General features: G+C 45.4%; 3 protein-coding genes across 3 annotated transcripts; 1 reads left to right on the top strand and 2 right to left on the bottom strand.

The window, feature by feature from the left end:
* Positions 1-755: 755 nt before the first annotated feature.
* On the bottom strand, positions 756-4,179 carry BATF3 (basic leucine zipper ATF-like transcription factor 3; the record flags this gene model as incomplete). Its single annotated transcript, XM_082302333.1, has 3 exons — positions 756-941; positions 3,366-3,470; positions 4,102-4,179. The coding sequence occupies 3 exons, from the start codon at positions 4,177-4,179 to the stop codon at positions 756-758; spliced, it is 369 nt and encodes a 122-aa protein (XP_082158459.1).
* A 4,129-nt stretch (positions 4,180-8,308) lies between these two features.
* Positions 8,309-18,009, bottom strand: NSL1 (NSL1 component of MIS12 kinetochore complex; the record flags this gene model as incomplete). The annotated part of the gene is made up of 6 exons (XM_082302373.1): positions 8,309-9,784; positions 10,373-10,440; positions 13,083-13,137; positions 15,547-15,677; positions 17,415-17,499; positions 17,698-18,009. The coding sequence occupies 6 exons, from the start codon at positions 18,007-18,009 to the stop codon at positions 9,506-9,508; spliced, it is 930 nt and encodes a 309-aa protein (XP_082158499.1). The 3' UTR covers positions 8,309-9,505.
* TATDN3 (TatD DNase domain containing 3) lies at positions 18,008-23,462 on the top strand (the record flags this gene model as incomplete). Its single annotated transcript, XM_082302374.1, has 10 exons — positions 18,008-18,061; positions 18,141-18,173; positions 18,263-18,336; positions 18,537-18,621; positions 20,133-20,195; positions 21,231-21,340; positions 21,742-21,797; positions 22,008-22,120; positions 22,886-22,966; positions 23,237-23,462. The coding sequence occupies 10 exons, from the start codon at positions 18,008-18,010 to the stop codon at positions 23,378-23,380; spliced, it is 813 nt and encodes a 270-aa protein (XP_082158500.1). The 3' UTR covers positions 23,381-23,462.
* Between the last annotated feature and the right edge of the window lie 904 nt (positions 23,463-24,366).

The raw sequence follows: 24,366 nt of genomic DNA, 5'->3' as shown, positions 1-24,366 counted from the left end.
AACAATGCGTAAAACCATCTGTTTGCTTTTCTTCCACACAGAGCAATCATCATTAGAAACTGGCGAAGCCGTATTTTAGGATATAAAACACTCCAAGGACTAATGCCAGCTGGGCTGATGATTTGGAATACTGAAGACTAAGAAAACTCTTTTGTTACACACACCTCAAAAGAGGAACCAATGAAGAGGTGATAAGTAAATAATAGAACAGCTGATGGGAAGATTAGCATTAGACTTTGGCACTGACCAGCAAATAAAAAGCAGAGATGCTATAAAGACATTGGTTATTGAAGAAGGTGGAGAACATCATAAAGATGAGACATTGCTTTTATTAACCAAACCTGTTTAGAGAGATAAAACCCAGCAGCCAGATCATGACATACATGGGTGACAAGTGACAAAGCGTTACTGGCAGTGGACGTGTGGGAGGAAGGCATCCCAGTCCGAGGTCGGTACTTTTCCCTGTCTACATTCCATCGCTCCACAGTGGGCTGCATGGCACTTTGACATTTCCAAAGGCAAAACCATGGCTTGACGAGTCTACCAAGTAAGAAGCTGCTGTTCAAATTGTCTTTTTTTTCCATACTGGTGTTTTCCTGAGATTCAGAAGACTATAACACTTTAACGTGGAGAAGAGCTGAGCGGTCAAGCCCAGCCCTCTTCGATGGAAGATCTGCACCCTAAGTAGGCCATTCTTCAACCTCCTGTTAATGGCACTTTTGCACATCACAGTTAGAGGTGACTGAGGAGAGCACTCATCTTGGTAGGCAGCTGGCAAGTGCATCAGGCCTTGGTATGGTCACAAAGTTCATGGCGCAGTGCAAGAGTGGACAGATCTTTTCATGATCCTTCAACACCTCACTCAAGTGTTTCATTTCATCTGTTAGCTTTCCGATTTCTCTTTTCAGGGAGGTATTTTCTTGCTCAAGAGACTCATATTCCTGGAAGGAGGGGAGAGAAAAAAAAAAAACCAACTTACAGTCAAAACATTCCTTTCAGTGCTTCCACCTTGAGTACATTCACATAACTGTAGAAAAACAGTGTGGTTTCTTACTACAACTTACAAAGTGCTGAGGAAAGACAGACACAGCCTGGGTGCTGGAACAGGGCAAGTGCTTTATGACCTGTGCCCCGACCACACTGTGACTCCTTTCACAGCCCTGAAGACCAGGAGGTGCCAATGGCCCTCAGGAGTCCCCCAGGAGCCCAGAGCTGCAGGCATGGATGGCTGTGTTCCCATGGTGGCCTCTTGCACCCTGGGCTGCCTCTGCTGGGAAGGGCCAAAATGGACTCTGCACTGTGAGATCAGAGAAAATGAAAGCACTGACTACCGAGAGGTGCTGGGAAAACCCGGTGCCTGGCACTGCTGGTGAGAGAAGGGCAGCCCCTGCTCCAGGGCAGCGCAGGGAAAAGCCATTTATCCAGGCTAGCACAGCGTGGCCACTGTTCTCCTCCAGGCCTGCCAGAGCTTGTAGCCATCTGCTCAGAAGCCCAAGAACTCAGTAGGAGGGAAGCACCATGCCAGCTTGATGCCAGACTCATTTTGTCATCAGAAGGCCAATCACTGCCTTGGTTATCCCTGACCTGGCTGCTTTTGAGCTAAGGCTTCTCTGGCAACAAATAAGCTGCTGTTAACTGCAGGGGAGTTATGAGTTGCTCTGCAGCATACACATGATGGATGCAAGACTCCTGTGTCACATTTTTTGATTTTTTGTGTCTCAAGTGTCCCTGCTTCTAAGCCTTTTCATCCCAAAGAGAAGAGAGCTCAGAGCCAGCCCACTGAAAACCTGCAGATGTCTCGCTGCTGGCCCAAGGCTCAACATCCACCTACTCAATCTCACCTCCCTGGGAAAACTTCAGAACAAACTTCAAAGCCTACATGTGCCTTAAAAGGCAGCAGGGAGAACCTCTCATGCAATGTTCTTCTGGGCAGCCTGGCACTGCCTCTGCCCCCCTTTGCTGCAGAACTTTGGGTTCCTTGCCCTCCCTCCCACCCTTGTGCCACCTCTCACAGAGTAAAACAGGCACAGTCCTCCTAACACAGTTTTGGAGCCAAACTCCAGCCAAGTTGTCCGACCCTGATTGTCGTTCTGCTCGTCTCTCGTTGCCCCAAACCCCATGGTCCTGGGTTTTGGAAGAAGTGTTTCTGTCCCATTTCTCCGTCCCATTTTCAGGGGTGAGACTGTCACATTGTTCTTGCTAAGAACAACATCTATTCAACCAGATCTGCCTATACCTGGAAAAACCTGTGTGCCTCAGAATGAAGATTCCCAGCACAAGGAAGATCCTCAAGTTCAGGAGGAACATCAGAGGCTGCAGGATGGCACAGGGCCCAAAAATGATTCCAAAAAGTCATGGGTTACCCCTTTTCAGAAGTACCCTGCACCTGGCTTTCTCAGGCGCTGACTCAGAGGAGATCTGGGAAAAACCAAGCCCAAAACTCCCCACATTGTCCCTCTTAGTCTCTGCTAACTGTTGGCAGATGCTTCCACAGTGAGAAAGAAAAAAGCCTGTGATGAACCTTCAGAGCTGAACAACTGACTCAGCCACAACGGCAGCAGCAAACCTGACACTTACCCAAAAGCTGACTCCTGGCTACAAGGGCACTGCTGTGTGAGGTAACATCTAAAACCAGAGAAAAGGGATCCCTGTCTTCCAGTGTTTGCACGGGGGACAAAAGAAAACTGCACCACATCGTGATATTAAGAGCTTCTGGAAGAATCAGTTACTTTCATTTCACTTGTTTCTAACAAGCACTGTTACTTATCAAAGCATACAAGTGTAACAGCTAGCCAAGCCAAGCTCTCACGCTTGCAGGTTCTCAAGTTCCTAAGAAGCCTTTTCAACTGGGTATGTCTGGGGACCCCATTGCTGAGTGGCAGTGCTGACACCACAGTTTTAGAACTGATTTAAGCCAGCATTGCCACTGCACGGTCCCCTCCTCTTCCATCACCTTCTACCTTGTAAGACAGCAAGGATTCATCCTCTGCCATAGCAAATGTGACAAGATTAACACTAATACAGAAGAAAATGGTTTTGGTTTAGCCCAAAGGAGCCCTGTGATCCCATTCTTTGGGTGGTCACAGGAAGAGCAAAAGAGGGAGGATGAGGCAAGGGCTGGACCATGTCTCTCTCTTCCTAGCAGTGTCACCAAAGGCAGAGATGCACTGTCCAACAGCAGCATCAGTGTCTGGGAGTTCCCGACCAGGCATCCTACAGCATGCCTTCCTCTGCCTCACACCCCCAGCTCTCTGAGAGGGATTAGTGGGAAGACAGGCCCACACCTGCTTAAGAATTTCTGTTTATTGTAAAGTCCCGCACTTGGTACCCAAGCTGTGCCTGCAAAACACCAAGTACCCATTCACCTCATGAAGTTTATCTGCCTTCTGAGTTTGCTTCTTCCGGCTCCTCTGGGCAGCAACTCGATTTTTTTCTCTCCTCCTTACTTTCCTGTCATCTTCTTCATGACTCTGGAAGACATCAGCCAGAAACACTTCTTTAGTTCGCAAGGTGCACACAGAGATGCCCGAAGTCGGGTGTGCAACTTTCTGAGAAAGAACACTTCCAATTTCACAGCGCTGATCCCCAGCCTGCCAGAGACCGCATGGTCCCTGCAAAGGGCAGAGCATCCTTCTGCCCCACCGCACGGGAGGACGCGAGGCGGAGGGGCGGATGCCGGCACGCTGCCCGAGGGATGCCGCCGAGCCCCGCGGGCAGTGGTACTGCCGCTGATGGGGAAAGCTGGGGAACGGAGGAGGGGACCGGCGCTCCCGCTCTGCCCACGGGCAGCACTTTACACCTGCCCGGCCCCAGCGCGGCCGACCGGGCGGAGGTGCGAGCAGCGGGGAGAAAAGCCCTGCTCCCTTCCCGGCTGCCTGCGGCTGGGGAAAAGCCGCTGACCGCGCCGTGCCGCGGCAGCTTTCCGCGCACCGCCGGCGGCTCGCCCGCCCTCCCACCTGGAAGAGCCGGCACGGCGGCGGCCTTTCCTTCCCGGGAAAAGAAGGGCCGATGCCCAGGAGCAGCGGGCGCCCCCGACGCGGCGCTGCCCGGCGTGACTCAGCCCCATGTGCCCGCCCGCAGCGCCGACCCCCCGGTCCCTACCTGCTGGCCGCCCTCGGCCGCCGCGCCCCGGGGCAGCGCGCTGGCCTCCGCCGGGGCCGGCGGGACGGCGCACGACATCGCAGCGCCGCCGAGCCGCCCGCAGGGCTCCCCCGGCCCGCGGGGGCTGCGAGTGCAAGGGAGCGGAGGGAAGGGAGGGCAAGGGCAGGGCGGGCCGGGGCGGGCCGGGGCAGGGGACGCACCGCCCCGGGCCGGGGGTGCCGCTGCCAGGTGCCGGGGCGGCCCGGGGCGGAGCCGCCGCCCACATGGCCGTCACATGGCGCCCGCCGCCGCCGCGCCCGGCATCGGGAGCCCGGGACCACCGGGCCGCCCCGTCCCGCACCGCTTCCCCGCGGTGCCCGCCCTCCGGGAGCGCCGGCTCTAGTCAGCCGCCGGGAGCCGGGGGAAAGCCCGGGTCACGGCGCTGCCGGGCAGGAGCTGCCTGAAAATTCCCCCGGAGAGCCCCAGCCCCGGGGGCCGGCTGGGCTCGACGCCCCTCCGGGAGGCCCGACTCGCTCTTTCGCCTGCAGAAATAAACTGCCTGAGGTTTCTCTCCTCCCCAGGCTGCCCCCGGGAGCCGGCCGTGTCCCCTTCGGTCTCCCGCCCCTCACCTCCGGGCGCTCCTGCTCGCCGCGCTCCTGCGACATGGGCTCTCTGAAGCGGCGGCAGCTCCACATAGGGGACAGCCAGCTCAGCCCGGGGCCATGGGTGTGAGGACACGGCATCCGTGCTGGAATAAAGCGATTTTCACTTTCGCTACTCACCCTGTTCCTTTAAATAATAAGGAAATGCGACAGACTTCTTGTAAAGCCAAAGCCAGACAAGGACTGCTGGAAACAGTTGCTGCAGACAAAAATTTCGCTGTTCCACTATTCTGTCGAGAGTATTTTAACAGACTGAACACTGTTTCTTTTACCTCCTGGAACACCTTCCTTGCATTTTAACTGCACAGTTACCTTGGCCTTATGCTCTGAAAGGGAGTCTTTGCACCGACAGCTACTTCAACATCGTTGCTCTACTGCAGAAGGATTTGTATCACCGAGGCAAATACATGACCATGAGAGGAGGGTACATGCCCCCAAACTGCAGGGCAGCCAGTCATAAAGCCCCAGCTATCTCAATAAATCAGATACTTCCCTATTTTTCTGGTTTCCTCAGCAGCTTGAGTCATCCAATTAAGATGAAGTTAAAGAGTCGGCAAACTGAGTAAATATAGACTGTCCTTCCAGGAAGATCGGGTTAACAGTCCATGCTAAAGGTGAGAGAACCATGCTCCCTGGGAGTCCAAGAGTCAAACCAAAGTCTGTGCTCTGCCACAGGCTTCCTGATAGGGAACCATGACTGAAAGACTTGAGCATGACTTCCTTGGTTTGAAGTGCTTCTTCCCAGCTGTTCCACCTCAAAGCAGCTTGTGTCTCCACCCTCCAGGCTATCCATGCATTTATTTGCTTTTGCACTTTTCAGAGAGCTTCTCCAACCCTGGAGGACCGAGTCCCTGTGAGTCTTCCCACCCTAACAGCCATGGGGACCACAACTGGGATGCACATCCTTGCCAATATACCCTGACCTAACCTGCATCCCCAGACTGTGCTGGGTCTCCCAAGCATCTTACAGGGCATTCCCTGGTTTCTTTAAAGCAGTCTTGCTTCTTTCTCCCTGTCATCTAATGTGCCAAGAGCAGGATGTTCAGCAAGAGCTGCTCATTGAGGCAGCAGAAGGTGTGGGTTCAGTGCCACTCTCCAGCTGAGGGGATCCAAACCAGCATCTCCTGGAAAGCAGCCCTGGCCACCAGGCAGAGAGGTGTTAGAGGGTGAATTGCTCTCAACTGCTCCTTTGAAACAGCCTAATCTTGCATTGACTACACCTCATGCAGTTAAAGGAAAGCAGTAGTCGTGTGGGCAAAAGCAGGGACTTAGTTGGGACAGGTGCTTAAAAAGAGAGCACTGGGCTCTTGCTGCCTTTGCAGCTTAAGCCCAGTTGAAATAAACAGGACTAGAAGCCAGTATTTTCACAAGCTCGGTGAACAGGTATGTTCCCTTGCAATAAACCCTATGAACCATGTGGACGAAACACCTCAACAGCCCTCCAGAGTGATCTGTGGGAAAGAAAGTCCCTTTCCACAGAGGGACTTTGAACTCCACGCTCCAGGAGCAATGCTGCCGCAAATGGCACCTGCACAAGATACCTGACAGCATCAAATCATGAGCAGCTCACCAAGAATTTATTAGTCCTGAATAAATATCTACTTCACTGAGTAATTCCCAGCAGCTGCAGAATAAGGTTTCCAGGATAACATAAGCATGGGACAAGCCAGGAGACAGTCCCTGTGAGCCTGAATAGTCTGTTCTTGTTCAGAACAAATGACAAAGGAAATGACAAGCCAAAATTTGCTTGTGGGAACAAGTTTCTACTTAGTATTAAAGCTATCTCTGGTACATCTGTAGAAATGCCTACACAGTAATTCCAGGTAGTGCAGCAGTAAAGGCAGAGCGTTTCTGTGCAGGAGAGAAAACCAGCCCAGAAAGCAGCCTAGTCAGCTGAGCTTACATTTTATAATGGCAGTTTATCAGTGATTTTGGTCTGCACTGAAGCAGCCTACACACATGCAGACTGGAGTCTCTGATCACAGCACGGCTCTTCTGGGGAATGGCACGTCAGAACCGGGTCTCAGAGTGCCCAGCCTTCCAAACAGATGTCAGGGTCCATGTGAAGATTTCTGGAAGAGAAGCTTCCCCTTTACAGTTTGTAATCCCCTTTGTTCAGAAAGTACACACAGCAAAAGCATGTGTGGATGCTGCTGCAATCTGCAAGTTTTTCTTGGCTGGGGACAGCCCAGCCTCACGAGCAATAAGCACATTGCACAGTGCACACTAACAAACAGCAAGATGTTCCGTCTCGCCCCTGAAAGCCAAGAAATTCAAACTCAGTTTGCAAATGAACCCAAGCATCCATCACTGTTGAGCTGTCTTACAAAATTCAAAGACTATATAAAGAAAAACTACCAGACATTTCTTGATGCAATACCAATTCGCCCCAAGTTAAAAATAAGAAGTTTGGCTGTTGTAACATTTCAGTAGAAGCCTGATTAGACATGTCTTGCACAACACTGCCAATTCCTATGAAAAGTTAACTGAAGGACAAAAGGCTACAGGAATGGGGGAAAATGAAGTGTTTATATATTCCTGCCAATGGGAAGAACAGCTAGTTGCAGGTATCAGAGGCTGTAGACTTTTTAAATAACCATTTGAAAAACTGCTGAACATTCCAGTGTTGAGTTTAGCTCATCACAGAACTTGCATTTAAAGGGAGGTTGTCTGATACCTTCCAGTGCTGCTCGGCCAAAAGTAGCCATCAGAGATTTTTAAATTCCTAGTTTGTATGCTGCACTTGGAATCCTGATTGCTTTATCTTTTTCTTTACACAATCCATTTGGCCAGCATCTCCAGGCACATTTTTCTTTTTCCACCCAGTTGCAGTTGAAACAAGGGCCATGAAACAAAGACCAACTTGCTCTAACTCAGGGCATCCATTCCCACTCGCTTTAAATCCTGTGCAGGCCAACTATCCCTCAGTCTCTACATAGAAACATGCACTGTAGTGGGAATGTATTAATTTATTTATTAAGTCTTAAATCACAGTGCTTGCCCTTCTTATTTACTTATGGCATTTGTCCTACCCCAGACATTTTTGACAGGACTTCTTCAAAGAGACCCAACTATTCCTAGCTGTTTTCTGTACTTGCCTATCATTTGCAGAGAAGAGCAGAGAATCTTCCTATTAACAGAGGAAATGGCCAAATACTGTAATAGTTGCCATGCCAAATCTTGCAGGGCTCACCTTAGCCTAGCAACACCCAGGATCTCTGTGAAGAAACCTGTAGCGGGGATTTTTAACTCGCACCAAGCATGGGCACTCAAAATAGCAAGTGGCTGTGTGAGAAGCTGTCTCAGCCACACGTTCCACAGCTCTGCAGCTCCAGTCCCTCTCACATCCTGTCCTCTCTTACACGAGAAGCTTTGTAGCCCTGAGATTAATAACAGTTGTGAGTTCAAAGGCAGTAAATGGAACTACTTCAGTTACTCAAACCAGAATTTAACACAGATGTCTTCTGAAGTACGCTTACTGCTCAGCCACCATCTATTCCAGGATTAGGACTGACACTATTATCCGAAGCTTTGATCTTCCTTAATTGATTTAATTTACTTCATATAAAAACACACATTTATATATACAAGGACAGGAAAAATATTTACATATGATTACATATACAAAGTCTCAGTACAGATGCTCACTTTTACAAAATAAATGATGCTAAAATCTGTTTTCTTGAGAATTTTCAGTCTCTTAGACATTAGGTTGGACCTGTCTTCTTAGCACCAAACATGTCATTAATAAGGCTTCTAAAACCTCCCTCCATTTACTGTGTAAGAACTACGTTACAGACTAGACATGAGTATTTACTGCAGGCACATGCAAGCATAAGCTACCAAAAATTATCAATGGTTAAGGCACAATGCTCAGTATAATACTATTGTGCAATCCTCTAGGTACTAGTGAGTAAAGAAAACAAACGTAAGCTAGCTCAAGTGAATACCATTTACCGGTAGCCTGTATTGATCTTTAAAGTTTAGTCAACACAAATGCAAACACAACCCAAGTCAAGATCCTGTCATGTGTAGAAATATTGTCCAGGAAAACCCCAGGCTGCATAATTGGATTACATGAAACGAAATATCGGACTCTAAGGTGTTGACGGTTCAATTCCTATTCAGAAGAGCACACTGCAAGTAAATACATACAATTACTAAAAATCCAAGTTTCAACAAACATGGCTATAAATAAGCCTAGATGACCTACATTCAGGAAAGGTAGAACAGCAGGGACCAATGTCACATCTGCACATGGACTTCCTTAAAACTCCAACATTGCATCAAATCTGGTGATTTCAATATGCTGCAGTGTCACTAATTCATTAAAATAAAAGCCACCTGCCTCAGTAATTAAGGAAGGTGAGAGGCATTAGGAGAACTAGACATCCTCCAGCCTCTTTAGAGACATGCTGAATGTAAATGAGCAGTTAGTGGTTTCCCAAAAGACTGCCCACATACGTAAAGCATGCACACCAACTCTGAGAAGCACAAGGACTCAAGCTAAAAACTGCAATTTAAGAGCAGGAAATGAGTTAAATGGCAAATACACTTGCTGGATATTGGATGCTACTGGTATGTGTAGGCTTTCATATACCATCAGTGTGACAGTAAAAACAGAAATATTTTAAAGGATCAAAGAATAATTAAGGAAGCTCCCATGCGTAGCAGTGAGGGGAGATGAGTTTTAAGAAAAAAGATGGAACACATGGGACAAAAGTACAACTGAGATTCCAATGTGAAAACACAAAAGGAGAAATTCATGTGCTGAGAGTGATCTTCCTCCGCCGCAGTGGGTAGCGCCTTCTCTCTGGGGAATCTGCAGCTCTTCTTCTTTTTAGCAAAACATAAGGATTTTTACTGGAAACAGTTTCTGTTGGTGTGACTTCTCCTGGTGGTACTAAATTTTGGACATTGTTTTCCTCCTTCGCCTTGCAATCAGAAAAGACTTCTTGCCGCAGCTTGCAGAGTTCCAAGGTTGGTTGCCAAGTTAATGCAAGGGAAAAACCTTCTGCTTTTTCTATGAGTGCTGGAATAGACTGCAAAAACAAACCCAAGTATCTCAAGTTACATGAGAAAAGCAATGGTTACAAGGCATGCAATATGCTAATTAGATTCTGACAGGCACAAAAGCTTCCGTGTCTGCAGAGATGATGCTCAGGATGGTGGGTGAGGGTTGGGAATGCAGAGCTGCCACCCCAATAGTGAGGTGTCTGCACTCAGAAGCCATGCAAAGAGTATGCCAAGTTGAAGTGTTCCCTCATGACATCTCTAAGCTGAGGAAGTATCACAGGAACACCACAGCTGAAGCCTAAGCAGATACTGAAGTAATAAATGTCATACTCCAGATGAAGTCATATAGGTCTTCAAAAGATGTTCTATTTTTCAGATGCTGCAGGTTCCAAAATCTCAGTAAAAGTACTTCCTACAGCCACAGGGTAATCTTCCTTACTACCATGTGAGGGGGAATGCTTTACAAACACAATGCTTTACCTGCTTCAAAAGTATACACGGAGGCTTTTTTTCTACCAAACTATAAGGAAGATGAGTTAGAACTCTTGTTTTGTGACATATTACCAGATCAAGAAGATAAAAACATATTCTCTTGGAGCACATAGAGGTCTCACCTGTATTGCTTTGCTGATCTGTTTGGATGCCACTTCTGTTGCCTGCTTCAGATCTGTGATGTAAGCATCTACAGACAAACACAGAGCCCAAATCAACTTCTGAAACATAACTCCCCCACTTCTCACTATCAGAAATCAGAGAGAAAACCAGTGAAGTCCCTGTATAAAACCCAAACCTGCAGCACACATCCCTTTCACTGCAACACTGATGATGACAGCTGGCATGGTTTATCTTACTAGCATTATTCTTTATCACTCAAATTGCAGTAGAGGGTAGCAGTCTCAACTATAGAAAGCCCCAAAGTTCTTACCTAGAAAATACAAAGCCAGTACTTGACATAAAAGAACAGTTGTAAAGAAATGATTACACAAAAATATTTGTTTTCAAAACTTTTAAGCTCATATTACATTTGATAAAAACCACAGAGAACACACACCACTGTAGAGAACATGAGATGAAGAAAACCCATTTTAAGGAGGGCAAATAAATCATCCTATGTCTCCAACAAGTTGGCTTTTACAGTAAAGGCTACTATTTTTTTCTTCTGGCTTAACTCACCGAGCATTAACACCAAAAAGAGCCAAGCATAAGTAACATGAACTGCATTAATTCTGCTGTGCTAGTAAGGAAAGAAAAAACCCCAGCTTTCAGGAACATTGAAGCAGGCAGCAGGTGCAGAACACCAGGGGGAATACAGCATACATTCAACAGTAGCAGCAATACGGCAAGATCATCAATACTTTAATTCTGTATTCTGTATTCAAGAGTTAAACTCTAGGCTATTATGAAACTGGTTTGCATGTTCTCCATCCACAAAACTTAAAATGAGCAGACTAGCATGGTTCTGGGAAGTAAGGAGCGTCACCTCCACTAATATTAGTTTTCTGTAGGGTTTTACCAGAGCCTGCAGTGCACACATCCCTAAATCCTGTCAGGGTTAAATACAGCATTCTGTTTTAAGCCAATCTTATTAGTGCTGCTGTAGGTAACCAAAGTCAGTCACTGCATTCTAGCACAGGGCTACAGTGATTCCCTGCTGAAATGTAGTAGCCACCAAAAGATGGCGTTTGTTAAATTGTCCATGTGTCCAGTGCACTGGTCAGACCTGGTTTAGGAACACATGATCCCTATGTGAACATGGACCCTAAAATGCACCATCATTCAGTTTGAAGAATAAACAGTCCAGCAGCAGCCTCTTTAAACACATCACAGAGCCCTACGGACGGGCATTCTCTAAAAGAAGGGTATGCCCATAATGAAGCATTTCTACAGTAGAGTATTGGGATGAGAAGATTGGTGACCTTAGGAAACAGCAAGGAAGAAGTTAAGTAGAAATAATTATTTAGATTATTATACAGAAAGACTGACACACAGTTAAATGAAATTTGCCTGCAGGAGTTCAGCTTCACATAGATGGCATTATATTCTTCAGTGTTCAAGGCTTTCCAAAACATAGGGAAATGAAACAAGGAAATGAAAGGTATTGAGTAATCTAAACATTTTTGGTTTCTAGCCACTGTACTTGCTAAACTGGGATACATAAACTTCCCAAAGACTACATAATACTAAAATTCTGCACAAACTCCATGGTATTTTTGCTACAGCTTTGCTGTTACCAAACCCAAAAGCACCATACTATAGTGCAAGCTGCTACTAACTTGCGAGCAGCTGACTGACATCAGAAAAGCCTGGATTTGGACACTAGAAACCAAAAGGAACCCAGCTATGAAGCGTCACTCTGTACTGCTCCTACTAGCTGCCTTGCTGCACACAGGCTGGCACTGCTGGAAGCAATGCCTCCCATTTACAAAGAGGAAATGATGCTTAGAATGAAGTCAGATCTGCAGGGTGAGAACTGGAAGATTCAGCTCAGCTCCTCAAACTCTGAGCACCACTGCTTGTTACACCAGCTTTACATCCTGTGCAGTAATTCATAGTGAGGGTTCTCACTTTTCAAATTAGAACTGCATGCTAAAGTCTGTCATTTTTCAATACTTTCAATACTGTTGTTACAGGCAACACAAAACTTCCCATTTCTTAAGGCCAGCCTCAATCACCTACAGCAAAATCCACCACCTTGTTCCAAGGAGTCTTTCCAAAGGCATCTTTCGAAAGCATGCAGCAAACCTACAATGTTGTTTACAGCTCTGTTCCTTCATCAACCCTTACAAGTGGCATGGGCAGGACAAAACCTGTGTCCTACTTGGCAGGCTAGGAGAGTCAACACTGCCATCACTGAGTCCTACTCAACAGCTTTCAATTCCCTGAAGGAACTGACTGCTAAGGAAGGGAGGTTGAAGCATTTCTAGTACTCATGTAAAAGGAACACAAGAACAAACAAAGTAGAATGTCAGTGATCCATCCAGTTCCCCATCTGGCCTCCACCAGTGATGAAGGAAAGAAGAAAGGAAGCCTCCTGGGGGTAGCTGTATGACAGTTTCTCTCCAATACACACACAGAATGGCCAGCTTCTGCCTTTAAGTACAGTGCCTAACTGCAGGCAGCACTCAGAACAAGAGAAATGGACACAGCAAAACTCAGGCAGCAACACATTCACTTATGACAAACTTCTAGCTTTCTAGTTTATTATTTAAAGAGCCAGTAATTTTAAACAAGCTTAAAGAAAGAAAGTTTCTTAAACATTTTCAGCCAGCCAGCCAGCGAGGCAGTGTTTCCTCAGTACAGCTGCCCTCCCCACAAAATCTTTACCTTGACAAGGCTGAGGTCTTATCTCTGCTGGTTTTACCACAGGCTGGTAGAGCTTCTGCATATTCAAAAGAAAAAAAAAAAAGAAAGAAAGAAAAATTATGGAATACCCTCTTGGTTTAATAGATATCTAATATACATATAGCAGCCAGAACAATGGAGATGGTGGTGAAATTATTTAGATCAAGAATGTATTAGAGATACAGTTTATAGATACTTAGTTACTGAAAACAGTATTCTGGTTAACACAGTTACATTCTCTGCAAACACATCTCCAGAATCTGCTTTAGTTTGCAGAAATCTAATTATTAAAGCATGAGAACTGACATCCAGGCATTTTGGAAGAAGCATTGCCACCTGCTGCACGACTGAGGAAAAAGAGCTGCTCTAGCTCCTCAGGAGCCATTCACAGAACCAGCATGCTTTCACAGAGCCACGAACTCCAACAAAGGGAGTTTAAGACAAAAAAACTAAGCAAAAGAAAAGTACTTAAACAACTACACTCTAGCCCTGCAATTACTTATGCAGAAGTAAGAACACTGCTTCACAAACTGTGAATCTTGTGACCTCACATCAGTTAACTGAGACATGAAGTAAACTAATAGTAAATGGACACAACCCATACTCAGCTATATTGAAGATAGAATTAGAAGCAACTAACAGGGAAGAAGGAAACAAGGCAAGGCCATGGGAACACAAGTTATATCAACTGCAGGTTAGTGTTCTCCACTTCAGGAGCTGTCCCCCAACCTTCCTCAAGCAAAAGCTAATCATTCCTCGCTGTAGTTCTGTCAGAGAATTTTTTCACAGTTCACAGAACTTCTTAGCAAGTTTGCAGTAACAGCTCCAAGCAGAAGAACAAACATTGCTTGCATTAGCCTCAAGCTCTACAGAACACATCGACTGAAAACCCACAGGATGATCTATCTCTTGCTTTGGCAATTACAGCGAGATCACCACAATAAATAAGTGGTGCTCTCCAGATATATCACATCTTCATGGCTGCTCTTTATGCCTCAGAATGCATTACCAGGATTAGCTATGGCTGTGAAAGAACACAAGAAATCTTCAACCAAAAGCAGAGAAACCACTGGTACCTTTGCAGAAGTAGCTGAGAGACGAAAAAAAGAGACCATTTACAGAGATAAAATAAGCTTTCTATATTTCTTTCATATATTTCTACATATTCTTACAGGGATAAACTTTTGCAGACAATTTTAATTAAAATAATCATCTAGTTGTGGTGGTGTAAACTTTGAAGAATCAGCAAGAGAAAAAAGGTAGCATGAGAGGTATTCTAAATAACTAATCCAAGTGGGACTTGGGTAGCAGAAAGATTAAAAGATCTTGTTAAACCTTGGTGTTATGCAATAGTGTATTTTATTTTAGTTGATTCTGTTTGTTTGTTTGATGTACTTGATACACTGACAAAACAGAGAGGCAAAAAGGCAATATATGTTAGAGAATACCTCAGATGTAAGACAAATGTGTACCCAAGTACTTTTCCTTACTGCAAATCATCCCTGCCTGGCTAACCTAGAGAGTTAACATTTGTCAATTTTAGTCCTCAGAAATGCAATGCAGGCTTTTACACAACTGTCTAAAAAACCCTGTCTTCTTCAGTATAGAACAGCTGAAGTTGGAAAGGACCTTTGAACACCCTCCTGAAAGTTGGGCCAGCTAGGGCAGGTTGCTCAGAGCTTCATCCAGTAAACTTCTGAGTATTTCCATGAATCTCTCCAAGGATGAAGACTCCACAGTTTCACTGGGCAAGTTATCCCAGTGTTTGACTCTGCCTCAGCCTCTTGTTTTTTGCCAAGGGAATCCTAATTAATCAGGAGATAAGCAAAAGGGAGGCCTAACATAACTTCAGGGAAGATCTCTGGCAACCAAGGACATGACTGGGTTGTTTAATGCCAGTAATTACTTTATACTGTGTGTCAAAAATCCCACAGAATTTACTGCACTGATTCACTAATCCACACTGCCTTTTTTTTCATGCTTTACTGAAAGACATTACTTGACACAATTACTAGCTCCAAAAAATTGCATAGGAAGCCACTGACATTTCTTTTAAGTCATACACTACACGATACTATCTATCTGTATGTAGTGTAGCATTTAGTACCTCAACCAGCCCTTGGGCAAGGACTTCAGGAACTCAGATGTGACAAGATAAATAGGTGCCTACTGGTTTGTAAATCATGAGTCACCAGGTTGAAGCAATCTGCTCAAGTTTCTTTGTGCCACAGACCCAATTCAGGCATAGGCACAATGCTTTGTAGCAACCCTTAGCTTACTGCACAACCAGTTAACAAAAAAAAAGCTATTTAATTTTACTATAAAGAATCAAAAGCAACCATGGGAAGGAGCTTAAAGGTCAGCACTGTATGATTAATTTCTTCAAGTTATACGTGGTCAGCAGCTGCAACGTGCAAAGGTTTTCTGAAAGTCTTAGGTTACTCACCAACATCTCTTGCTCTGCTTTCATGGTTTGGATAGCATGCACTAGGATCTTTTTAGGCCACTGTTTACGCCTAGTTGCTGTCTCTACTATTAATTCATCAAATTGATCCTCCAGAATTTTAATGTTGGAACCTGAAAGTGACAAACACAAAGTTACTGTGGAATTCTCAGACCTTTTTTTTTTTTTGAGACAAACTTATCAGGAAAAAGCAGCTTTAGATTTCAAATAAAAATGTCATGCATGATTATCAACATAAAGATAAATGTATGTCTTGAATCTCCTTGCTAAGGCTGTATAGAAACCAGAGCATAACTTGATGTTGGCCAGTTATTTTGAAGTAAATGATCTGGTGGGGATGGAGGCAGAGAACCACCCTCCGGGGCAAAAAAAATACGTATTTCCCTATGAACTCTGAATCTGTGAAGAAAGTCTTACGAAGCAATGGCTGTCTTTTGAGGTAATGTATTTTTCAACAGAAGCAAAGCAATGCAAGATGTAGCAAGAAAAATGGTTTATCTGTGTGATTTACAAGCATTAAACAAACTCCAACTGTACAAACAGTAATTGGAAGCCTAACTGATTTTACCTCACACAGAGCACAAATAAGCAGTTTAACACTTAAATTCACTGTTCCCACTAGTGTGTTGAGTACAACTTGCAAGCCATGCAATGTTTCCAATCTAGCAATAAAGAATGGATTTTGAGCACCCTCTCTGGGTCACTCCATGCAGAATCAAGTGATTGCAAAACTCAGAAAGGCACAACCAAGGTTTTAAAAGTTTGTGGGTTTGGTTTGGCTGTTTGTTTTAAGATCACCATGACATCATTTAAGTATAGACAGGAAAGACTTAAGCCACTGGTCAACATAAACATGGAAGGCACAAAGTGCCAGATCTCTTGGTGACTCAAACTGGATCAGAGATAGGCACAAGTAAATCTGTATCAAATTAAAAAGAACAATACAGTCCTTATACCTGCTTTATGCCAGCTGTGGGCAGATGACAGTGTCTCAGTTTTGCATTTTGCATCATGAGCAGTGCATTTTTGACCTTGTAGTCAAAGTAGCTGTAGAACTACAACTTCTAGAACTACAAGTGCAGAAACTTCACAGAATCAGAGAATAGTCTGGGTTGAAAGGGGCCTTTAAAGGTGATCTCATCCAAGCCCCCTGCAATGAGCAGGTACATCTTTAACTAGATCATACTGCTCAGAGCCCACATTTGCTCAGAGCTTCCTGACCAAAAAGCAGTTCAGTGTTTTCAGTTCAACAGCTCCACAGTTAGCTCAATATACCTGTACTTTCAGCTTTGTGTAACTGTAAAAAGCATCAAGCTGCAGGCAAAGAGCACCTAATGCCAATGCACGTGAGCGAATGAACTGCACTGAAACTTTATTTGGACACCAGATGACCAAGAATCTCCACTACTATTATTCCAAAGGCAGTAATTATAAATACATTGCTTCTATTACATATATTTATACAGCAATAATTTTCAACGCTTTGTATATTAAATAGCAGAAACACACAGTCTCCTAGGATCTTTCGATAGAAGAGATCTTGGTCACTGCCCCCAACACTCACGCTGGAAGGGCTCTCCAGAGCCTCCTACTCCCAGCAGGGTCAACGCCCATTTCAAAACAGGTTGCTCAGAACACTTCGTCCAGTTTGTCTTCGGAAGCCTCCAGTGCTGGAGACAAGCTCTCTGGGCACTCTTTTCCAACGCTCTCTTATCCTAGCAATAAGTTTTCACTTCCTTACATCCAGTCAGAACCTCCCCTTTCAATCGGCCCCGTTTTACCGCTGGGCAAAACCAAACCGAACCAAAACAAACCCACCCAGCAGGAAACGAATGGAAACCGCCGCCTACCGCTCTGCAGCCGGGAGTCATCGGCGGCCTCCTCCCAGGGCTGCCCGTTAATGGTAACGTTCTCCCGCACCGCTGTCTCGAAGTTCTGCAGGACACGGGACAGGCTGACAATCCATTCATCCAAGGATCCACCCATCCCTCCCGCGGGAAGGGCCCCTCCCGCCTCACCGCCCTGCCCGGGGGCCACCCCGGGGCCAGCCGCCCCCTGACCCGGGTGCCAGGCGCTGCCAGCGGGGCCCACCGGGCCCTGTGCCAGCCCAGGACGTTCCCGCTCCCCGCTCACCCAGAGCGCGTCTGCCTCGGCGGCGGCCCCGCCGGGCTGTCCGTGCGCCAGGGCCCGCACGAAGGGCGCGCACAGCTCCAGCACCGCGCCCAGCCCGCGCCGCGAGCAGCAGCGCACCCGCGGGTCCCGCCGCGCCGCGCCCTCCTGCTCCGGCTCCGGCTCCGGCTCCGGCTCCGGCTCCGGCTCCGGCCCCGGCCCCGGCCCCGGCCCCGGCGGTGGCGCCGCCGCCATTTCCCGCCTGGGACGCGGGGAAAATGCCGGCCCGGAAGCGGAACCCGCGGCCGCCCAGTGCCTTCCCGCCCGGCGCGGCATGGCGGGGCCGGTGGACTGTCACTGCCACCTGGCCGCGCCCTGCTTCCAGCCGGTGAGGCGCGGCGGGCGGGAGGGAGGGAGGGAGGTCCTGGTGGCGGCCCCGGTGCTGAGGCGGTGCGTGTCTCTTGCAGGACGTGGCGGCCGTGGTGCGGGCGGCGGAGCAGGTGAGGCGGGGCTGGCCTGAGGGGAGTCTCTCGCTGCGCCCCCGCGGCCCCGCCGGTCTCAGCGGGCCGGGGCTCTCTGTGTGCCGCAGGCGGCCGTGTCGGCGCTGGTGGTGGTGTCGGAGCAGGCGGGCGAGTTCCGGAGCGTCGTGGAGCTGGCGGAGAGGTGCGAGGCCGGCGGGGATCCCGTGTCCCGGCGCGGGGTCCGCGCCTTGGTGGCGCCTTGGGGATTGGCGAGGGATGCGCTGCCTTCCTCAGTCAGGCCGGCCCTTCTTGTCTTTAAACCTGGGCTCTCTGTGGGCTCTTGGTGTTAAACTTGGCTTCTCTTGTGGTCTTTCACACTCTCACTATCTATTCTGTGCCTAGATTCCCAGGGTTTGTCTTGCCATGCCTGGGAGTTCACCCCGTTCAAGAGGTTTCTCCAGAGGAGCAGCGCAGTGTTACTTTGAAGGTAAAGCACGGCCTCTAAAATACTGCTGGGACTTTTCAGGACAGACAACAGGATGCTCCTGATTCCCGAAAGATAGGCTGGAAATAAATCCCCATAGACCGATGGCTATAGAGCAGGTATTTGTTTATTGCAGCGCTGGTGGTGAGGGGGATTTTTCCTCCTAACTCACCCACCCTTGTCAAGTGCTGTGGTATACTTATACAGTAAATTTTGCTTAATGTTGCTATGTCATTACAGCATCATCACGTATGCAGTGGAACTAATTTACATAGCATGATCTCATGGTTATTAGATAATTCTTTGCACTGCATATGCACTTCCCCCGTTTGGGGGTCTTTGATGAAGGCTTCTAAAGTCTTCTTTGCACTTGAACTTTGCAACTTTGTCTTTGGGGCATGCGCGGTTACGATGCTCTTCAGTCCATCTGGTCTTAACCGGCCTAAATTCTTTGTTTGGTGGCTAATTGGCTTTGGCTTGCCAATTTCTCATTAGTACTACATTTATCTATTTCTGAAACTGTACACCTGGTAAGTTTTGGTTTTTTTCTTCTTTCTCTTTTTCTCTATTCTGCATATAAGCAACTAGTTAACTATATACTAGCCATTACATTGTATAAAAAGTATTCATATCAGATTATGTGGGTATCAAAATTTGTGATTCAGGTTATAGAAGCATCAGGTTATAGGTACAGAAGTTATGATTCAGGGTACATAAGTAAAAGCTATGATTCAGGCTATATAAGTATAGATGGCTATGCTACAGGTTGTATTGGTAAAAGGTCATGATTTGGGTTATATTGATATTAAGTTTACATAGGTATCTTATAAGCCAAGCTATATAAGCACTTTGTTACTTTGACCTAAGTTATACAGACATCACTCCTGTCTGCCTGATTTACCTTCAGGTCTGCCCAGTGGCTTCTCTGTGCTCTGTAATGCAGGAGACCCAGTGGACCAAATCCCAGGCTCTCTCAGCACATCCATTTGTCCATGTTAATCCTTAAAGCAGAATTGTTCACTGGAGTCATCTGGCTGTATTACTGCAGTGAATTGGTTTTAAAAATCCCAAGTGTGCTTTGCTTACAGCAAAGAGCATATGCAGATGTCCCTTTGTTAACATGGGAACTGGAAGGCAACTGTTTGTGGCCTTATCCTGAAAATCTCAGGGAGCCGTCTGCAGCTATTTAATGTTACCAAGCTATTTATGGGCCTTGTTTTCTGCTGCTACTGTGAAAAGTTAGCTTATAAGTAGCAGTATTTAGAATAGGGGATATATATACATATAAATGTAATGAGATAGCTATAGATATATGTATATAATGAAAGAGTTATTAAATAAAGAAGGTAACTCCTTCAGGTTTCTAAAATCTGACTGCACAGTTCACAGTAATGGCAAGTTCTAAAGCACAGAATTTCAGAACAGTGAAGGAAACTCCAATTTAATCATAATGCTGGGTTCATAACCCTTTCCTCTTGTAAGGGCAGTAAGAGTTGCATCTTTCATTCTTGCAGGATCTGGATGCTGCACTGCCTCTTATAGAACTTTACAAAGACAAATTGGTGGGGATCGGAGAAGTGAGTAGGACTCCATACCTTGTTTAAATCTCTGCAGCAGCAGCAGCTGTCACTGGAATTAAAAAACTGAGTCAATGCTTGTTTTTCTGTATGTGATAAGAATTGCTATCAGCCTGAATAAGCACTGAGTCTGATTGGTAGTTCTCTTAATGTGCTTTCCCTTACAGATTTGCCTGATTCCCTCTTTTCCTTTGTTATCATTATTAGAAAATAGATGGAGTTTATGCTGGTAGAGTCATAGGAAGATTACATACTTATGCTATCTCGTGTTATACCCAAAGGCAGGTCCTTCTTGCCTTCTTCTCTGACAAAGTTAGGCTAGGCTGTGATTTCAGTACACCACACTGACTTGTACAGTTTTTTTTTTTAATCCTTCGTCTATCTGTATCCATCTGTTGTCTCCTGTCTTACATTTGCTTATAAATGAATTGAGGCTTTAGGATGGAGTCTGCCTCTATTTGTGTGTTGGTACCACAGGGACTTATGTCTGACTCTGCACTGGCTGCAGTAAAAGCAGGTTTTGGCAGAGCTTTGTAGCTAAATTTGTCATGTTGTACTGTATATGAAGGACTTCTCTTTGTGTAACTGTGAATGAGATTGCTTTGACAAACTTTAAAATTTGCCTGAACATGTTTAGATCAAAAAAGTATAGAATTAATGGGAGATTTTTGCTAGAGATTGGACTAAAGCTATGGGTTCAGGTCAGAAATTTTACTTACACTGAAGATCCATATTTGAGACTTAATCTGACATAGTATTCAATAGAATATAACCCCACAGAAAACCAGTTACAGACTAAAATGTTAAATACCCTTGCTAGTAGCTGTCTGCCCACAAATGCTTTCACAGTTTAAAAGCTTATGGTTGAGAATGGATTTTTTTTTGAGTTAAGGTGCAGCTGAGCTCATTTTAATTGGTATATATATTTTGAAATGCTTTGCAGTTTTGAAGGAACTTATGCCTTTATATGTCTAATTATGGTTTTGTTAAGTGTTAGGTCTGTAAAACTTTTTCCCTTCTCTTCTTGCACTGTAGGTTGGACTAGATTTCACTCCCAGATTTGCCAGCACCGATGAACAGAAGGAAGGACAAAGAGAGGTTTTGATCAAGCAGATTGAGCTGGCAAGAAGACTGGATTTGCCTTTGTAGGTTTTGTTTATACTAGAAGGAGAATTTGCCAGATCTCAGTAACATGTGGAAATACTTCCCAGGATTTATGGTTACTAAGTGCCCACAGAACTTTTCTTAGGTGGATTAAACTGGCATTAGTGTCCTGTCAGTCTCCAGTTTGTGATTTAATTATAGAATTTGCCTTATGTTTGCAGTTCTGTACAGTCATTGTATGTGCCCTGTTCTTGCTGTGTTATTCCTATATCTTCACTGTAGCTGAAATTTTTCATATATATATCTCAGGGGGTTTTTTCTTGATAAAAGGTGTAATACAGATTAATTATTTTCATCCCAAGATACTGTTAGTTAGTTTGTGTTTGCAAAAAAAAGTATTTGGCTAAATTTCCTAATGCTGGGGCCTCTCCTTGCTGTGCAGAAATGTTCATTCCCGCTCAGCTGGAAGACCAACCATTAATCTCTTGAAGGAACAAGGTATGCTTTTAATGCATTTCCTCTGCCATGGCTTTTGCCAACAGGATTTCTCCAGTTGTGTCATGTCCTCTCATCAGTTTGTGTGTGTTAAATTCGGGAGCAATAGTGCAGAGATTCTGTGCTCATTCTGTGCGGGACCAAGGTCTCATTGGAAGCTGACACAGCCCTACTGTTCCTTGCTAATGATTTACTTTGCTTCGTTTCTCCAAGGTGCTACCAAGGTGTTGCTCCATGCCTTTGATGGGAAGCCGTCTGTAGCCATGGAAGGGGTGAAAGCTGGGTACTACTTCTCCATTCCTCCTTCCATTATAAGGAGTGAGCAGGTAACATTTTGTCCTGGTTTTGGCTGGGCTCTGCTCCTTCTCCGTGCATTGCACATTTTTACTTCGGCTGAATTTCTGCCTGGGGCTTTTGCCTCAGCTGGACTTCGGAGGGGGAATTCTGGCTAAACCAGTTCAGCTATTCCTGAGAAACAAGGGGGGGTTTTTCTCATTTGATTGTGGTTTCTGGTGAACTCTTCTTTGGAAGCTTCTGTCACTGTATTGTTTTACAGTAGGGACATGATAGAAGGGAGTAGTTTCTCTGATAGGTCTGGTTTCTGTGATAAGCTCAGGAAATGTAAGAGAGAAAAAGGCTCGATTCAAGTGGAGGATGTATGAGGGATGGATATAAATGGGGATGAGATTAGGAATTCGGAAAGCACACTGGGGTTGAGAAGTAAAAGCAGAGATAAGGAAAAGATACACAAATATTATATGCACAAAACCCAGCAAATTAGAATTGCGTTGGCAACTAAACATGGGGTGTTTTGTGCAATATAACTGTAGGATTTAATAAATAACAATGAATTCAGTGTTGAGATAATAGTACTTCAGATATTTAGAAAACAGGAGAACCCTAATTTGAAGGGGCTTCTTGAACAGCTCCTGGTGGTTTTGCTTCCATTCGGAAATTGTTGATACATTGTAGACAGTGGCACCAAAGTGTTTTGACGTTGCCTTTAAATGCAGGGGATATCCTCCCTTCGTGTTTTTTTCCCACAGGGTTAAGTGCATAAAGCATTTAATGGCTGTCTTATTTTCTTCAAGAAGCAGAAGCTCGTGAAACAGCTGCCTCTGGAAAACATGTGCTTGGAAACTGACTCTCCTGCTCTGGGGCCTGAAAAACAGGTAAATGATGGGAGGGAGGGACTTCTGTGCATTTGTATCCAAACCCACACCTTGTGGAGGTCAGCTGCTGGCACAGGAGAGTGAAGTAGTGTAAGCATGGATACAAGAGAGGAAAGAGGCTACAGAGGAAACATAATCCAAGAGGAATGGATACGTGTCATTTTTCTGCCACACATGCCACAATGTGACTGAAGTTGTGTCAGGAAGTACCGAATCTGAAACACTTATGATCTCTACGATCTGTAACTGGCTGGTTTGTTTGTTTTTCAGGTGAGAAATGAACCCAAAAATATTTACATTGCTGCTGAATACATTGCCAAAATTAAAGGAATTCCAGTTGGAGAAGTTATAGAAGTGACTACACAGAATGCACTAAAAGTATTCCCCAAACTTCAGCACTTTCTTCGGATATAGATTCAGAAACTGAAATATATGATGTTGCGAAAAGTATTACTTGTGGTGTAATTAATAAAAGCAGCGTGCATCTTGTGTTAAAGTGGAGTTTTGCTTTTGGAAGCAAGCAGTGTTATATAGCTGGATAGGATGAAAATAGGGAATTTCTCAAAGGCCTTTGGTGTGCACCATCTCTTGAATGTGATAAAGACACATTGTTCATTTGCATCATGTCTCTGAACAAAAACTTTGTAAAGAAGAGCACCATAAAATTGTCAGTTTAATTTCTCAGACTGCTTGCCAGCTGCTCCTAGTCTGGGAGATGGCTACTGTGCATTGCTTGATGTCCACTTCGTTCCTTATTTCTGCTGACTGAAAGCCACAAGCTGTGGACCCAGTCATGACAAGAAAGCTCCTGTTACAGCTTGCAGAGTGCGCATCCCTTTCTGAGCCATTGGAAGAACCCAGCTGGATGGACATTCTGTGTTGTGCTGACTGGACTCCGAGTGGTGTAGATACAGTGGGAAATACAAATACAGTACAGTTGGAAGGAAAGAATTAACAGCCCTTCTACTCCTCTCCTTTTCCCTTTTATAAAGTGACAGTTGCTAAGACCTTGGCTATTTTGAGAAGGATTTTCATGAATTTTTAAAATATTTTATTTTTTGAATTGCGTTCAAAGGAAAAAACCTGGGTTTGGTCTTAGTTCAAGGACTCGCTCTTCTGACTGCTCAGTATGAGGAGATACAGGATGTGAAAGGGAGACAAGCTCAGTTTTGTCCTATCTTGGAGGTTGTCTCTGGATTCTGCTATGTTAGTCACTGTCCTGAAAACTGAACCTTGTGCTCCCTTACAGCACCTGTGTGGATGTGGGCTTGTGAAATGCTGATCAAAACTTGATTATAAACCAGTAATTGAATGAGGAGGGTTTTACATGACACCCACCTGTTCTGAGGGCCATTAAGGAAGTGGGGATTTTCTCTATTTATGGGCAGTTTTACAAAGTC

Source organism: Coloeus monedula (genome assembly GCF_965178545.1).
Source record: "Coloeus monedula genome assembly, chromosome: 2".
Taxonomy (NCBI): Eukaryota; Metazoa; Chordata; class Aves; order Passeriformes; family Corvidae; genus Coloeus; species Coloeus monedula.
The sequence above is the reverse complement of the archived record's forward strand: the minus strand, read 5'-3'. Positions and strand labels throughout refer to the sequence as shown.